Source organism: Malurus melanocephalus, unplaced genomic scaffold (assembly GCF_030028575.1).
Source record: "Malurus melanocephalus ecotype Western Australia unplaced genomic scaffold, MMel_1.1 scaffold_459, whole genome shotgun sequence".
Lineage (NCBI taxonomy): Eukaryota > Metazoa > Chordata > Aves > Passeriformes > Maluridae > Malurus > Malurus melanocephalus.
Genome location: NW_026623691.1, coordinates 20,890 through 36,933, shown reverse-complemented (window position 1 = coordinate 36,933; position 16,044 = coordinate 20,890). Strand labels below are relative to the sequence as shown.

The following is a 16,044-nucleotide window of genomic DNA, read 5'->3' as shown; positions in this document are numbered from 1 at the left end:
ACAGGACTGTCCCCTCACGCCTGTCCCCTCCAGGTCACTATTACTGGCTGCTGAACGGCCGGACGCCGCCGACCACCAACCCCCGCCGGATCACCGACGGCTGGGGCATCCCCTCGCCCATTGACTCCGTCTTCTCCAGGTGCAACTGCGATGGCAAAACCTTCTTCATCAAGGTGCGAGCGGGCCCAGGCTGATGAGGTGCAGATGGGAAAGAGGCTCAGCCTGGGGAAAAGAAGGACCTGGGGGGACCTCCTGGCTCCGCACAACTCCCTGACAGGAGGGGGCAGCCGGGGGGATCGGGCTCTGCCCCCAGGGAACAAGGAACAGCATAAAGGGAAACAGCCTCAAGATGTGCCAGGGGAGGTTTAGATTGGATATTGGGGAAAAAAAAATTGCTTAAATTTATTCCTAGCATGTCTTCCATCCTGGAAGAAAATGATGACCTCATTAAAAATGTTGTATAGTTATTTCCCAATACATCATTCAGTCCTGGAATTCYGGCAGCTTGTTATATCCATGGAAGTTTAAGGGATGGAGACAGCATCTCTTTGTTCTGAAACCACCCTTAAATATTAGTTTCTAAGATACTCTATCCCTATTCAGAGGTTAAACGGTTGCAGAAGGTATTTTATGAAGTTGTAGTAGTTTTATCCTGTCTGTAATGGATTTAGGAGTGATTCCAGACAGATTTACAATGTAGCTATCAAAGTGCTAGTGTTTAATTATGGATTATTCATGTTTGTTCATGTTAATTATGGATTATTCTTCATGTTTGTTCATATTGAAGTTCAATAACCAAGAATTAACTTCCTTGAAAGCTTATTTTTCTTTTACCTTACCTCAGGGTCCCCTGTACTGGCGCTTCACTAATGGTGTTATGGATAAAGGCTATCCCAAACCTCTCGCAACTGGATTTGCAGGGCTGAGTGGGAGAATAGTAGCAACCCTCCCCGTGGCAAGATACAACAACAGACCAGAATCTGTTTATTTCATCAAAAGAGGTATGTCTGCTACTTGTGAAGTTCAGGCATCATCCAAAGGTGCTTGAATTGCCTTAGTCAAGAATAAAACACTGTTTCTCTTGACACAAAGACCTGTTTCTTTCAATAGAAACAGACGATGTCAGTGCTCCAGGTGCCCAAAAATGGCCTGAAACTTAAAAAAATTTGTGMTAGTACTTGGAGGTCTTTCAGTGCATTTTAAGACAGGTCTATAAGGGTGAGACTCGAGCACTGTAGCAGCTAAACATTCAAATAAGTTTTATTTGGTGGTAAAGCTACTTTAGTCTCATGTTAATCAGAGAAGGGAAGGCTTTAATCTTGCAAGTTCCTAACTATGTATGGGTATTTCCCTTTCAATTTCTGATTTTCTATTTTCAAGTAATTTCCTTATTTTACATGAATGCTGCCCTGCCACCATAAGAATGTTTTTTGAGTTCCTGTGTGCGGTACGAATAAGATGACATTTTCACCCTGATCAAGCCTGTGGTTGGGTGCTTTTCGGGAGGGGGTTTGTTAATTTATATTTTTTTAAACTAAYAAAACAAACGTGTGTTTCAGATGGGAACATGCAGCAGTATGTGTACAGACAAGAACCAGCCAAAAAGTGCCAAAGGAGAGCACGGGTCACCATCAGGTACCCGGCGTTTGTGCCCAGGGTTGTCATCCGGCGACGCTTCCAGCGTGCTGTGCGCATGCCAACTGTCATCCGCACCGTCAGGATCAACTCCTTCCCCTCTGGTAAGGTGCTCACTGAGCTTCTCCTGCACAGCTTTGGGGGTTCTAACACACCATTCTGTTCATTTTTTTACATACAGTACTTTGGAAGGCTTTTAATCCAGTGGCTTGTCTGTCCGATGACAGACACTGCCACAGCTCTCATGGAGGTCTTCTTTTGTATGCAGGAGTTCTGCGCAAGGARATCCAAATGACAACATACTGGAGAGGCCTCCCCAAAGTTGTCCACTCCACTCTGTCCGTGCCCAACCAGAGCAAGCCCGATGGCTACGATTACTACGCCTTCTCTTACAGTAAGTCAAGCTAAMTCACACCAGTACGGATCTCAAAAGATGTGGGACAGCTCCTGTTACCACTTGTGGCACTACTTTCAACACTACTAAAAAGTCCTGAGAGATAAAATGTTGCCCATAATCAAGACATGCTTCTATTAAAAACCAACAGTTACAGCAAAAGTTGCAGCAATAGAGTACAGAAGTTCAAAGCTAGTTGGGGAATGCAGTGCCAGGGAGTTCAGCCTTGTAAAGCAACAAACCTTGCACTTAAACAATTATGYTGATGATAGACTAAAATCCTTGGATCACCACACAGCAATAGCTTTTCACTGGCTTMTATGGAACTATGTTTCTGACAAAACMTGAGCCACTGACTTAGCACAAAAMAATTATTTATGATGCCAGATTAGGYAGACTCATTCCCCCAGCCAGGATCCCATACAAGCATTCCTCAGAATTTTCTGCATTTTTCAGAAAAAAGCTTTAAGAACAAGCYATACTGAAATACAGGATATTAAAGTCCCTGTCAGTAAGATGCAATCCCTCAGCTTGGAGSAATCAGCCTCACAGGCCCATTCATGCTCAGGGACCATGGACTTCCCCCTTCTGTAGTGAGTGCAGGAATTGTTGTGGATTTAGTGTGTTTGATTTCCACATTTTTAAGACAATTTCTGTACTCTAGCAATATAAGAATATTCCTCCCTGCTCTTGGGACAGATTTAATTTTTAGCAGTGATATAAAACCTAATGCAACTAAGGACATGTAGAAAATAAAGCTGAGGAYATAAATTTATTGTTGGAGTCTCTTAGCTCCATATGTGCACGTGAAATGGAAAATCTGTTATTCAGGCCTAAGTAACATTAAAAAGCTGGCTTGAATCTCTGGGTTCTTTCCACTCACTAAATGTAGCTTCTGGAATTTAATCCTGACTTCTCTTCCTTTCAGATCGGTACTACAGTTTGGATATTGGCAAAAGAATAGCAAGACCTGTTACTGCTCTCACAGGGAAGACTGTATCCAAAGACTGGTATAACTGTCCCAGCAAGTGATGCACAACAGAGGCGTTTAAAAAAAGATGCCATTGAATGTCAACATTTTTTCTAATTTTATTAATAAAAGACATTGAAATGTGTGCACACAACTCTAAGTATGAAATGCTGCTTCAAGCTCTGGCTTCATTACACTAAGCAACCACAGGCAAACTGGCACTTTGTATACACAGCTGGAAGTACTTTACATTTCATTTAACTAATGTTGCCTCTGTTCAGGCCTCCTCTGCCTCCCATGGCATGGGTTACACCTGTGCAGGGAAAGAAACCAAGTGCATTAGTAAAAACCCTTCTCACCCTTATAAACAACCACTGCACATTTGAGACTTCCCTAAGGAACTGCCAGGGCAGGGGAGTGGTTCCTTTCTGACAGAGTTCAAGATCCCCCCTCTCCTCTAAGCCTGGTGACACAYGTACTGTCACTTGTGTAATGCAAAAGCCTAGGGTTGGTTTGTGATCCTGTGCTGGCTGCCAAACTAACAAGCAGAGGATGCTTATCACACCTGAAATCAATTAGTTCCTCCTTTTTGTTACTAAAAAAATTTTGTTACTAAAAATAATCCATCTAAGAATTTTTCTAAATACAGAAGTTGCAAACAATAACTTATTGTCATGGTTTAACTAAATTGCACTAAAAAACCTGTAATACTTCCACAGGGCCGTTTTTCAGTGGGTACACACTGATRTAACTGGAACCCTTAATGCACCAAATGGAGACTGCACTTTAATGCGAATCCCAAAGGTTTCTAAAYTAATCACCAATGTGATTTCTGAAACTTTCTTTTGAAACTTCAAATTGCAAGATCTAATAAATACCCTTTGCTCTCTCTCTGCTGGTAAGAGCCAGATGCCACTGCAGAAGGAGGTTTGCCTGTCTAGACCTGTTCAGCCTAACATGCTAAACCCCAGCTGGAGCTCTCTTAGGGTCCCACACCAAGCTCCAGGGCAGGGCTGCTGTATCCTCCCCTCCCTGTCTGCCAGCGAGCCCAGCCTGTAAAGCAGCACTTCAGGAGGGAAGTGTCAGAGACGTGTTGGCAGCAGGCTGGCTGTGGGCAGCCAGCAGCACTTACCCCTCTGCCTGTTGAACTGCCGGCCACGCACRCCCGTCCTCAGCGTCGGGGGCTGCAGCCGGACACGGCGCAGGGACTTGGGCTGGGTGCTGCTCGTGTCTGTGGGGAGAAGCAGTGCAGAGAGGGTGAGTGGCTGTGCCTGCCACAGGTTCACCCTTCATCTCTGTATCTTTTGATATTCATGTCATGCTTTCTTTACTTTAGAATTACGAAGGTGCCTCCTAATTTCATTGACCTCCCTGCTAATATAAATAAAAGCTTCAAAATAAATAAGTTTGGGACTTCTTTTGCTACCTAACTGGGGTTAAACTGGTAACAGAGATGTACTTATTGCCAAGATAAGCATCAGTAATGTTTGCTCCTTGAAGTGTTATTCTTTCTTGGCCTAGTCCAGTTAGGAGTTACTGAAGTTATGGCAGTCCAAAGAAAAATGTTTTGCCAAAGTACAGAGGTTACAGGCATGATCTTGTTTCAAGAGAATCCAGGGAGAYCTTGGAGCCCCCTTCCAGGGGCTCCAGGAGAGCTGGAGAGGGACTGGGGACAAGGGATGGAGGGACAGGACACGGGGAATTGCCTCCCACTTCCTCTGGAAGGGCAGGGTTAGATGGGATATTGGGCAGGAATTGTTCCCTGGGAAGGTGAGGAGGCCCTGGCACAGGGTGCCCAGAGAAGCTGTGGCTGCCCCTGGATCCCTGGAAGTGCCGAAGGCCAGGCTGGACAGTGGGGCTTGGAGCAGCCTGGGACAGTGGAAATATCCCTGACAATGGAAGGGGTGGTACTGGATGGCAGTACCACTGGATGGGCTTTAAGGTCTGTTCCAACCCAAACCATTCTATGAATTTGTGAATTCTATGAAATTCTAMGTTTTCTCTTATTTCATGTATCCTGGCTACCAGCCATGATACCGGACAAGGAAGTTCCTACACTTAAAGACAAGGCATGAATGAAGTGTTTTCAATGATTATCCTGTACCTGCAGATGAACTTGAAGGAGGATCCTGACTAGTTGAAGGAAGATCTGACTCATCAGATGCTTGAACAGATTCTTCTTCTTGCTGGCTATCGATTTCTAAACCTGCTTCTGAGGTAATGCTAGAAGAGAAGGAGGGGGAGACCCGTGTTAGTCTATTTACATAGTTTGAAAAGGCTCAGGAAATAAAGAACTGTCTTGCAGCATAAAGATTCAATGAAAAACAAAACTAAGATACAGCATAAAATGACAAAATATCCCCCTTTACATCTGTAATGGATTGCATCATAATACAAAATATAGCAATTATTACAAATAATAASAGTTGCACTTGAAAAGCAAAAGACAAAACTACTTGTCTACAAAATTCAGTAAGAACTGCTTATTCCACCCCCATGCTATATCTTTTGTACTGACTTAACTGGGCAACTTAATTATCAATGTGTGCTTTGCATGAGGAGTGGTTTACTGCATTACACAGGAACACTTCAGTCTTCATGCTACAAACTCCCATCCTTCAATCCGTGCCTTTAACCTCAGTATTTGACTACTGCAGAGCCCTCTCCATTTTTAGAAAATACAGATTTTTTTTTTTTTTTTTTGGCAACTTTTATATTCGCTTTGTGAAATCACAAAGAGCAAATCAGAACTTTGGTTGTGGATGAAGCCTCAGACTGTCCTGCTGCACAGCACTTCCAAACACTGTCTGAGCTGCCCCTGGGTGACAGTGACCACGCCACAAGTGCCAGTGACCCCAAGCAGAGGAGCTTTACCCTTCRGACTCCGCCTCTGTGAAGACCTCGTCGGCATCGTCGCCGGCGCCAGGCTCGGTGGTGGTGGAGAGGCCGCCGGTGGAGGTGGTGACCATGGGCACAGATTGGGACGCGTGCTCCGAGGCGTCGGCCGAGGCGCTCTCCGTGAACACCGTCACTGCGGGGACATGGTGGGTGCTCAGTGCCACCACCCACACAGTGTGGGGACAGCAGTGACGGAGGGCAGTGCCACACCCACCACGAGTTAATGATGGACCACTGCAGCCTGCAAAGCTCCCGCCACTCACCTGGTGCTGCCACCTGCAGTGGCGTCGTGGGCACGCTGCGGCCYCCGGACTCCTCCTCGTGGGCAAGGAACAGCGGGGTTTCATACATCCCTAAACCTGCAACACAGAGTTCCAGYGACAATCAATCCAAACAACCAGCTAAGCAAAGGATCAACTGCCATCTTCCCTCTGGACACTAGATGAAATCCTGCCTCTAGTACTTAGGCAGATTTTTGTTACTTTAGGCTGATTTTTGTTATTTTGTTTTGACTTACAGTCAGAGCTGATCATCATTTACTGGAAAGTAAAAGCTTGATGAAAATATTACTGCTTGCTTTTTAAATTTTCATCCTTGCCTTATGCCATGTTTTGCTGTGAGCTTCTTTCAGAGAACAGCCTGTATTCCATGCCAGCAGGAATGCAGGAGAAAGGGAGGGATTCAGGCCAAYAGCAAACACAACAACCCAGCCATCTCTTAACAGGTAAGGATACAGCCCACAGATTTCTTTGCATTTGCTGTTTTCCCCTTTTGTTTCACTACAGGGAAGCTGCAACCAACAGTGCAACTGAAGTTGAAAACCATTCCTCCAATATTTAATTTAATTTYAAAATCCTAACACAACTAGAAATGTAGCAGCTTGAAGAAAACACCTTTTCCCTTTCTGTTATTCCATCTCTGCTGACAATTATTTAAGACTTCCAAGTTTCCATTCTTCAACAATTTCCCCAASCAGACTTGTGTTTTGTTGACCGAATTACCCCTTTTTCACCCAAATCCCCATAGAAAAGAAGTGCTTCACCTCCTTGTGATGCCAGCTGCCCGAGGTCAGAGTGGCTGGAGCTGGTTTGTGGCATGTCTTCAGGGGGCCCGAACCTGAAGCGAGGCACTCCKGCCACCTGGGGGGAACTGGCAAAACACAGACTTAAGGAATTCTGCAGCTTCCCCAAGGATCAGGGCAGGGGGGAAGAACTTTCTGACCCAGAGAACAAATCAYATGTGAGACAAAAGGAACTGACCACAAAAATCAGCTGAGCTACTGCTAAATGAACAGCAATTAGCTTCTCAAATTATTGAGAATGCATTCAAAATCAACAGAACAGTCCTGAACTTATCCATCCTATGAACTCACTTATCCATCCTACAAATTCGCACAATTTCAAGTGGATTGCAGGACACATCCAGACCAAAACCAAAAATGGCTGAAACTTTTCCTACTTTTATTGACAGTATTAATGGGCAGGGAGGAAGAATGAGGAAGGAAATGGGATAAAACATATTTTGTTTGTTTAATCTCTTCTTAAATCTCCAAGTTACAGTACACAGGAGATTATTCACTTCCTGCTTTGTGCACATGCACTCATCTATCCTATCACCTAGCATGTTACTCCAATCACAGGGTCATTTAATTAAAATTTATTTCCATGCCACWGAAAAATAAAAAAGAAATAGGATAAAGAACAGAGAAAAACCTTTTTTTTTTCTTTTTTTACATCTACTTACTGAATGGCTTCTGCAAATCCATCTGTACGATGTGGAACTACAAGAGTTGGTGTGCTTGGAACTGTTCTGTCCTCATCATCRAAGAAGTGCTGCTGCTGGAAGAAAAGAGACAGATATGAGAGCCTACAATGTATTTCCAGTTTTTACCAGCTGAGTTACAGGTTCATTTTTCCACATAGTCCAGCAAAACAAGGATAGATTCAGTGCTAACAAAATTCTTGTTTGATTTCAGACATCTAAAGCTGATGCTTTTGAGCCTACAAAAGGTACTTTAATCACTTAGTCTTCTTCCTGACGTGAATTTGTTCTGCCAAATGCAACTGAATAAAGGGTYCAAAATTAGCTGATGGAGACACAATAAATCAACCTTGTTCCTTTAGGATGAGGCTTAACTTAGTATTACCTTTTCCAGCAACTTTGACTAACTCTAAAAACAAGTAAATAAAACCACCTTAGACAAAACCATTCAGCCTCTTTGGAAGACTGTAGCTTCCCAGGAGTTTTCTAGTCTTTGCCTTCTGTTAAATAGTAATTAACAGGAGTAGGGTATTTGCTGCAAGACTCCAGAAACCAATTTCCCCTGAAGTCAGCAGCCAGGCTTCTTTAGAACCCAAAATCAACCCCAAAAGTCAGCAACGTTCCCTCAAAGCAGGTCTTTAGCAGTAGACTTTGACACACTCACCATCCCRCCTATCCCAGGGGTCAGCTGAAGTCCTCGCCCCACCGACTGCCTTCGAGTCATCTGGATTCTCTTTATGGGAAACAAAAGAGGGAAGTGGTGAGAATGTGGTCCTGGAATTCTAATAACATACAAGTGTTCCATCAGAGCCAAGGACAGCACCTAAATGAGTAAGTATAGTAATTATCATGGAATTACAGAGTATCGTGAGGTGGAAGGGACCCTCCAAGGTCATCCAGTCCAACCTCTGCATGCAGAACTGCCCCCAAGAATCCAAAGAAGAGCCTGAGAGCATTGTCCAAACACTCCTGGAGTTCTGTCAGCCTTGGGAATGTGACCATTCCCTGGGAAACATGTTCAGTGCCCCACCACACTCTGGGGGACAATGTGTAAATTCTGAGCAAGTGACAGTAACATTTTACTCAAGTCCCTACTGAAGACAGAAAATTTGCACAGAGAAATATTGTGACTTCCAGCCTCAGCACAAGAAAGGTAAAGGACCACTTCAGGATATTTTTTGAGAATTCCTGTTGTGATTAAATTACAAAATCTACAGGTCTTCAACAAAGTATAATCATGGGTCAGGCACTGACTGTGGAAGGTTTCACTCAGAAAATCAATGGCAACGTTCCTACATTGGGGCACAGGTTCATAAAAACCCTTCCAATCTGAGCTGCAGCCTGGTCAAGAAAAGCTTTTCTAAAGGGAGTATCACCAGGCACTGACTGACAGATCACTGCTACACTATGATAAGAATTCCAAGACAGAAAGCAGTAAGGCACTTGGGATGGGTTTGTATGTCCCCTGTCCACCCATCATCTGTACAATGAAACACATGAAGTCGCTGCGCTCAGCTCCCATTTCTAGGGTGATGAACAACTCTTTTATTTACAGGAAACTACACAGTAATGTTTTCCAAGTCTTGTGAGGTGCTGGAGCTAGTTGGTACCTGCACTGGGGGCCCCAGCTCCTGGGGAGGGGCGTGGATGGTGAGCCGTGGGGGCAGAGGGTGTGGTGGCCGGCGGGGAGACTGCGGTGGCCGCGGGCCCTGGCGCTCAGACACCGACGATGGCTGCTGCTCCCTCGGGCTCTCGTGGGGGAACGTGGACTCTGCAGCACTGGTGCTGCCTTCYCCTGCAACACAAACACACAGGGGGAAAGGAAACCCTAGGGACCGAGCTGAAACCACAAAGGCACACCTTCCCATTCTCCATTTATGCATTTATTCGCTTGCAAGCATGGGACAGCCCCGTATTGTTATTTCAAATCACCTAAAGAGGATGTGTGCCAGACTGCCAGGACTTCAACAGCAGCACTGAAACAAAGTATTAATTATCCAGGTGCWGATTTTGAGACAGATTAATCCACTGAGCCACTAAGCTTCCATAGCAACCACAGCTTGCAGGATTTTCAGAGGAATTTAGAATAAATCCAGAAAAGGATGTTTCAAAAGAACCCACACTGCAGGCTGAAATGGCCTTTAGTATTTCACTTACAATTTTACTTTAAAATGCAGATTTTAAATTGGAAAATAGCTTCTACATTTCCCTCCCCCTACATACAGGGACTGTGAAGAAACATGGAATAACCGTACCACTGTTTTGGGAATCTGCTGCCCTCTGGTTGCTCTCAGCTCCTCCCATGCTCTCCTCAGTCTCTGTTCCAGGATCTGTACCATCAGCACCCTAAAGCCCCACAGAAACAAAGAATAACTAAACAAACTACAGGCTATAAAGAGAATATAAAAGCAGAACAAAAGTATTCAGAAAGTAAACAAAGGCAAATACATGACAATCTTAACATATTTCTGTAGATATCTACGGTATTAGGTAAATGCATACAGCTGTATGAGATTTCAGGATTGAGTACCTGTGCATAGACAAACCRGGACAATGTAGCCACCATAATTTAATAATAACACATAGTGAAATATCCAGCTCTTGAAAAGCTTCAACAGCTTTGAACTGCAGGATTTGCTGCTGGCTCCTGCACTTTGTATTTTTATTCAGCCCTCTTAAACAYTTCAAGTTGATGTTTCTTGTGAAAACACCAGTTATAAGAAATCATCATCACCTAGCAGCAGCCTCAGCTTTGGGGGATGAATTCATACCAAGATTTTCTCTTCCAAACATTTCACATCTGTGCATTACAGCACTGACTTAATGCAAGGAATTTACCAGGCTGTAAAAAAAGGTACCAATCTCACCTCAGCATCATCTGCTTCATATCCATCATTGCCATCAGCACTACCAGTTCCTTCATTGCTGTCATCACCTTCATCTCCCATTCCTGTGTCTTCATCGTCGTCCTCATCYTCCTCTTCCTCATCGTCATAATCCTGTGATAAGACCATAAAAGAGCCTTGGGAAGGGGCAGAGAGGGGAGTGGAATGGGCTGGATGTGGTGTACAGAACAACATCCACCCAGACACTCCCTCCCTCTTCAACAGGACAAGGKTAGGAAAGGAGATGGAAAAGTCTGAGGATTCAGATAAAGGAAGGAAAAAGAAAAATCAAGGTGAATTAGCAGGTGTATTTAAAATATTTCAAACTCAGACAACACAAATACAGATCACTTACACRGTCAAAAATATTTGGATTAAATTAGTCCTGCCTGGCGAGTTTTACATCTGATGAAAGACAAAATCAAAGTGGTTCATCACTAAAGGAATTCCACAATATACATACTTCCTGCTCCCCTTCRTTTTCTTCATCATCATCATCTTCATCATCGCTGTCAATCACAATGACATCATCTCTCTTGGACTGGCCATCCTGAGACGAAGAAGTGTTTTGCTGTTCGGACTGAAGGGATCCGAGATCTATTGGGATAGACTGGGAAGTCTCCTCGCTGTCCTCCATGGCAGCGTACTCCCCCTGCGTCACCCCCTGCCGAGGACAAAGGCAATCACCACAGCACACACAACTCAATGCACCACACACAGCAGCAAGGCAACCAGCCTCTGAGGCTTGGAGCACCCACAGCTCTTGCTGTTCCTCATAAACTGACCACAGGGACGACAGGACAAAAGACAACGTGACAGGTGACTCTCAGAGACTGAACAGTGCAAGCCAAGCCTTTAAAACATTGTAACAGTTTAATGCAGGATTCCATTGGAGATTTCATTTCTAAATGTACTGAGAGTTTGGGGGRCACGTGGCTATTTCTGCTGCAGATTTTTGCTTTTCAAATATGCTTACTTCTCCAATGGAGTCTTGTGAGTCTTGGTTGTATGTTTGTGCTTCCACCTCTCCGTCAGTACTCTCTTCTGCTGTCACTTCCTCCTGGAAAAACAAACATTTTTCTCAATTCTCTCATTTTCAAACACTTAAAACACATCATTAGCCCTAAACATGTTTGAGATTTTTGAACTTTTTTATTGAAAATCATCTTGTCCCACAAAGATTATGGGCAATATTTTCTTGCCCTTCCTTAGCAATGCTTTTATCTGGCATCCCACTTCTCTGCCCTGGAGAAATACAACTTCCCCAGTCCACCTGACCTCAGCAAACCTTCAATCTTTTCAGGACTAAAAATGAATCATCAAAGTTTCCCACTCCACCCCAGCCTCCCAGGTCCTTAAATGACAATGTTCTTACACAATCCTGACCTTTTTCTGTTCTGAACATCCCTCTGGCACTGAGTTAATAAAACATCTTTGGTTTCCTTAACACTGTTCATGAGTTGCCTGCTGTGAGGTTCTGTCTCAAGTTCATCCCTTTTTCACAGCACACCCCAAATTCCTCACACCAGCATTCATATCCACCTTCTGTAAACTTTTCAGCAACTCATCTTTACTTCCCACCTCCTCAAGTACACTGTATTTTTGTCCARAATCCCTGCAGATAAAGACCTTCTGAAACACACTGAGAGAAGTTTGAATTTCTTCCTCCTCAATACCGGAATATGGCCCTCTCTCTTCCATCCTACAGGCTGTTAAGATTTACATAATTCATTCTAACTGGTTTAACCTCTGCCTTTTAAGATACCCAAATACAATTTTCCTCCCCAACAGATTAGAAAGTCAGTTAAGAATTCACTGATCTGTTCTGCCCATTAAAATCCTACGAAACAGATTAAGCAGTAGCACTTWATTTTCTTGCAAACCTCAGGTCCAACTCTCTGCATGATTCTCAGCTTCTTTGAAGTAGGTGCATCCACGGTTTCCTCAGAGATCTGGTCYGAGTTCTCCACAGTGTTGTCCTCCTCCTCCTCTCGGGAGCGTTTGGACAGTGAGGAACTGGGGGTAGCTGAAACTTCAAACACATCTCCGTTATTTTCACAACAACAAACGTACAAACCAGAAAATCAAAAGCTTTGGTATTTTCCTATGGAAGATCACCTCTATTTCTGCACAACAAACAGAATCAGAATCACACTGAGCTGTTTTCCAGGCTATGAAAACATCAACCCCTTTATTTACAAGTCTTAAGCTCTCAGGCCTTTATTAACAACTCCACTGACCCTAAATATAAGCCAAAGCTGCAACTTAAGTATTTCTTCCAATATCTTTGCTTTGGACAAATACAGMTACAAGTTTTAACAGAATATCAGCTGGAAAAAAGAGAACACCAACAGTCTGCAGAAATTTTTTTTGGGGGAACAAATGCTCTATTTACTACACTGTGTAGGATAAACAGATGTGCAACAGTGTATCACATCAGTGACATCACAGATACTATCAGCGAGTATCTTTAGAGTAGCTCTCTATATTTTAAACTCAAGTTTAAGTAGTTTACTCATGGCTCCTAAAGTTAACCTTGCCCATGGGGCCATGGAAACAGAGCCAGCAAGGTTTAATGTATTAAACTCTAAAGCTGCTCTGGATAGATAAACAGATAAATCTATCTGGATACATAACATAGGTATCTATGTAATATCTAAACAGATAAATCTATCTGGATAGATTAAGAAGTTTTATTTTCCACTTGAAGGAATGCAGTGCCAACAGCAACCCAGAGGCACTATGTCTGATGGTACAAGAAAGGAGCATAACTTCAGAATTTAGGAAACTAAGGGAGGGAGAAAAGGCCCAAACTGAAGTGAGGCTGGTTTGCCAAGAGTCCAGCTGGAGCTACTCAAAAGGAACATGGAGCCTAGCAGACATACAGAATGACAGTGACACCAACCTGTGCCGAACACGGCCGTGGAGGTGGAGGGCCTCTCTATCTGGGAGCTCTGCACCACCTCCACGATGGCCGGGGYGGGCTCCTGGGCTGCAGGCTCGATCTGAGCGTGGCTTTGCTGCGTGGGCTGCACAAAGGCAGTGGCCTGGGTCTGCTGCTGCACCGTCAGGATGGGCTGGGCCAGCGAGGTCTGCACGTTGGGGCTGGTGGAGCGCACGGAGCCGCTGGCGCTGCCGAACACGGGCACGTGCTCCACCGGGCCTTCCGACTGCATGGCTGCAAGGCAAGCACAGTACATCAGGGTGGCCTTCAGCAGCACAGCTCTGCTCTGCCTCTCAGCAYGCCCTGAGCGAGCACAGGCAGGGTTCTGCAGGTGAATTCATGTCCTGCACATCTGCAGCTGAGGAACCTTGGACTTTGTCACTGTCTGCCTCTCAGCCTGCCCTGAACAGGCACAGTCAGAGCTCTGCAGGTGATTTAACATCCTGCACATCTCCAGCTGAGGAACCATGAACTTTGCTGCAGCTGAAGTGGTCATGGAAGTGCAACACTCCAGCAGATGCAGGGACAATGACACTGACGCCCTTCCCAAGTGACTGCCACCCACATTTCAAGGCACTTTTGAGTACTGAGGATCCTTATACTACACTAAGAAGCTCACCTTCCTGCGTCTCCACCTGCGTTGTTGGCATAACTGTGGCTGTGGGGGTGGTGGTAGGGTTGGTGACCGTGGCAGGAGTCACCATGGGACGAATGCTGGCTCTTGGAGTAGACTTATTCCCAGCCATGGCAGCAGCAGTCACTTTACTGGGAGTTGACACAACGGGAGTTGGTTTAATGTTTGCTGTTGGGGGATCTGAAGTGCTGGCGCTGAAAAACAGGAGATGGGTTTCATCATGGTACAGAAAGCAGCCTTTAAAAACAACCAATATATTCTCATAGCCAGAAACACMATTTTTAAAAGCTTTTTAGTTTAAAAGCCTGACAATAGCATAAGGAATTGTCTTCCAATTTTAGAGTTGAAAGAAGTGAGATGGCACTATGCCATCAATAACATTTTATCCAGCTTGGAGGACTGACAGGCTTCTTCCAAAGTAATCAAATAGGAATCTGAAAGCAGATCAAAATGCTCCTACTGTTGGCTGTGCTGGGACTTTGTTACAGTGAGCAACACATTTTACATCAAAAMTGATCCACTCAATACAGAGCAACATCCTCTTTTGGCTAAGACAAGGAGCAGCCAAATTTTAGGAGGCTTTTTTGAAAGCCATTGTTTTGGAAAGGATGCTGTCATAACASCTGAGAGGGAGTTTGTTATCCCAACTCAGTAGTACAGTATTTCCCATCACAAAGCTTAGGCATTCAGCTATTTTATCTGTCATTAGAGATAATTATCTGCTCAATCCATTTCTCGTTCTTGCACAAGGAAGATCCTCCCCAAACCACAAAGGTTAAAGCAGCAATCAAAACTATACAAATTCAAGAATCTTGAAGTTTGAAAACGTTTTTAAAAATCTCYCATGTTTCCTAGCGACCATATTCTGGATGGTTAACGTGACAATTTACACCTTAAAAGCTCTATTGATTAGATGTAGCTCAGAAAACAGGAAGAACACATTATGTCTATCAGTATTTCACAACTGCTTAAGAAAAATCGTGAAAAGCCAGTGGGTGGCTAAAAAGACAAGCAACTGCATAAAGATGAACCCAAGAAATATCAACCACAGAAACTCTGCAAAGCCCTTGAACTCACATTCCTCTTTCACCTGAAGCTGGAGTTGACTTGAGTGAGATTTGTCTCTGCTGTTCTGGGACCTGTTAGTAAAGAAACAGAAATACCATGTCATGTACACATAAAACAGAGCAGGCAGCTTGGAAAATACTTCAGCAGCAGATCTCTTACCTAACAAGTCTGTGAGGGAGWTGCTTGTTAAGTATTTTCCTGGTCAGATTCCATAGTTATTGCAAATTCTCTAAACCAAATCGTAGCAGCCACACCAAGGCTGGAAACCAATTTGGTAATTGCTCAGGTATTTTTTAATATTTTCTTTGAGACACAAGCCCATTATACTGAAYGGATGAGTAAAATGTAAAGATGGAGGGCAGTGAGGGAACAGTTTCTTGGTTGATTCACAGTAGATGAAGAACTGCCTGCATGTCAGCACTGGGAATTCTGACTGGGGAAGGAAATGAGTTCAAATCAAGTTCTGAATCCTTACTACCCYGACCTGTGCGTTTCCAAGAGCAGGGCACAGCAGCACCTGAGTCCAGGCTGGGCAGAGGTAGGTTGCTGTCCCAGAGCTGCCTGGCAGGATTTTCTGTCCATTTTGGACGTTCTGTGTCCACGTGTACCTTGTTAGTGGACTCMGGGGGCTCGTCACGCTGCTCGTGGTGCCGCTCCTGCTGCTCGCGGAGCTCCCTCTCCAGGCGGCAGATCCGCCCCTCGTACTGGGACTTGAGGGCGCTCATCCGCACCTCCAGCTCCGTCTTCTGCTCCTCCAGGGAGCTGCTCTTCTGCTTCCACTCCTCATTCTCCTTGGTGAGCTGCTCCTTCGTACCTGGCGGGACAAGAAAGGTTCAGCCTTGCTGAATTTGTACA

At 44.5% G+C, this 16,044-nt stretch overlaps 2 protein-coding genes across 2 annotated transcripts in view; one reads left to right on the top strand and one right to left on the bottom strand.

Annotated features, from left to right (window-relative positions):
- The window catches only part of PRG4 (proteoglycan 4), a 20,017-nt gene extending 16,953 nt beyond the window's left edge, over nucleotides 1-3,064 (top strand). Inside the window, exons 7-11 of the mRNA XM_057380560.1 lie at nucleotides 34-173; nucleotides 845-1,001; nucleotides 1,560-1,739; nucleotides 1,904-2,029; nucleotides 2,958-3,064. Coding sequence (XP_057236543.1) covers nucleotides 34-173; nucleotides 845-1,001; nucleotides 1,560-1,739; nucleotides 1,904-2,029; nucleotides 2,958-3,061 — 707 coding nt within the window. The 3' untranslated portion in view covers nucleotides 3,062-3,064. The remainder of the gene's footprint in view (nucleotides 1-33; nucleotides 174-844; nucleotides 1,002-1,559; nucleotides 1,740-1,903; nucleotides 2,030-2,957) is intronic.
- Nucleotides 3,065-3,120: 56 nt separating this feature from the next.
- The window catches only part of TPR (translocated promoter region, nuclear basket protein), a 33,542-nt gene continuing 20,618 nt past the window's right edge, over nucleotides 3,121-16,044 (bottom strand). The window contains exons 34-51 of the mRNA XM_057380559.1: nucleotides 15,798-16,003; nucleotides 15,199-15,260; nucleotides 14,107-14,315; nucleotides 13,449-13,721; nucleotides 12,427-12,575; nucleotides 11,520-11,603; nucleotides 11,007-11,207; nucleotides 10,526-10,657; nucleotides 9,914-10,004; nucleotides 9,269-9,453; nucleotides 8,323-8,391; nucleotides 7,641-7,735; nucleotides 6,940-7,046; nucleotides 6,161-6,256; nucleotides 5,874-6,030; nucleotides 5,104-5,222; nucleotides 4,132-4,230; nucleotides 3,121-3,312 (exon numbers count right to left, since the gene is read on the bottom strand). Of these exons, the coding sequence (XP_057236542.1) occupies nucleotides 3,257-3,312; nucleotides 4,132-4,230; nucleotides 5,104-5,222; nucleotides 5,874-6,030; nucleotides 6,161-6,256; nucleotides 6,940-7,046; nucleotides 7,641-7,735; nucleotides 8,323-8,391; nucleotides 9,269-9,453; nucleotides 9,914-10,004; nucleotides 10,526-10,657; nucleotides 11,007-11,207; nucleotides 11,520-11,603; nucleotides 12,427-12,575; nucleotides 13,449-13,721; nucleotides 14,107-14,315; nucleotides 15,199-15,260; nucleotides 15,798-16,003 (2,390 nt within the window). The 3' untranslated portion in view covers nucleotides 3,121-3,256. The remainder of the gene's footprint in view (nucleotides 3,313-4,131; nucleotides 4,231-5,103; nucleotides 5,223-5,873; nucleotides 6,031-6,160; nucleotides 6,257-6,939; nucleotides 7,047-7,640; nucleotides 7,736-8,322; nucleotides 8,392-9,268; nucleotides 9,454-9,913; nucleotides 10,005-10,525; nucleotides 10,658-11,006; nucleotides 11,208-11,519; nucleotides 11,604-12,426; nucleotides 12,576-13,448; nucleotides 13,722-14,106; nucleotides 14,316-15,198; nucleotides 15,261-15,797; nucleotides 16,004-16,044) is intronic.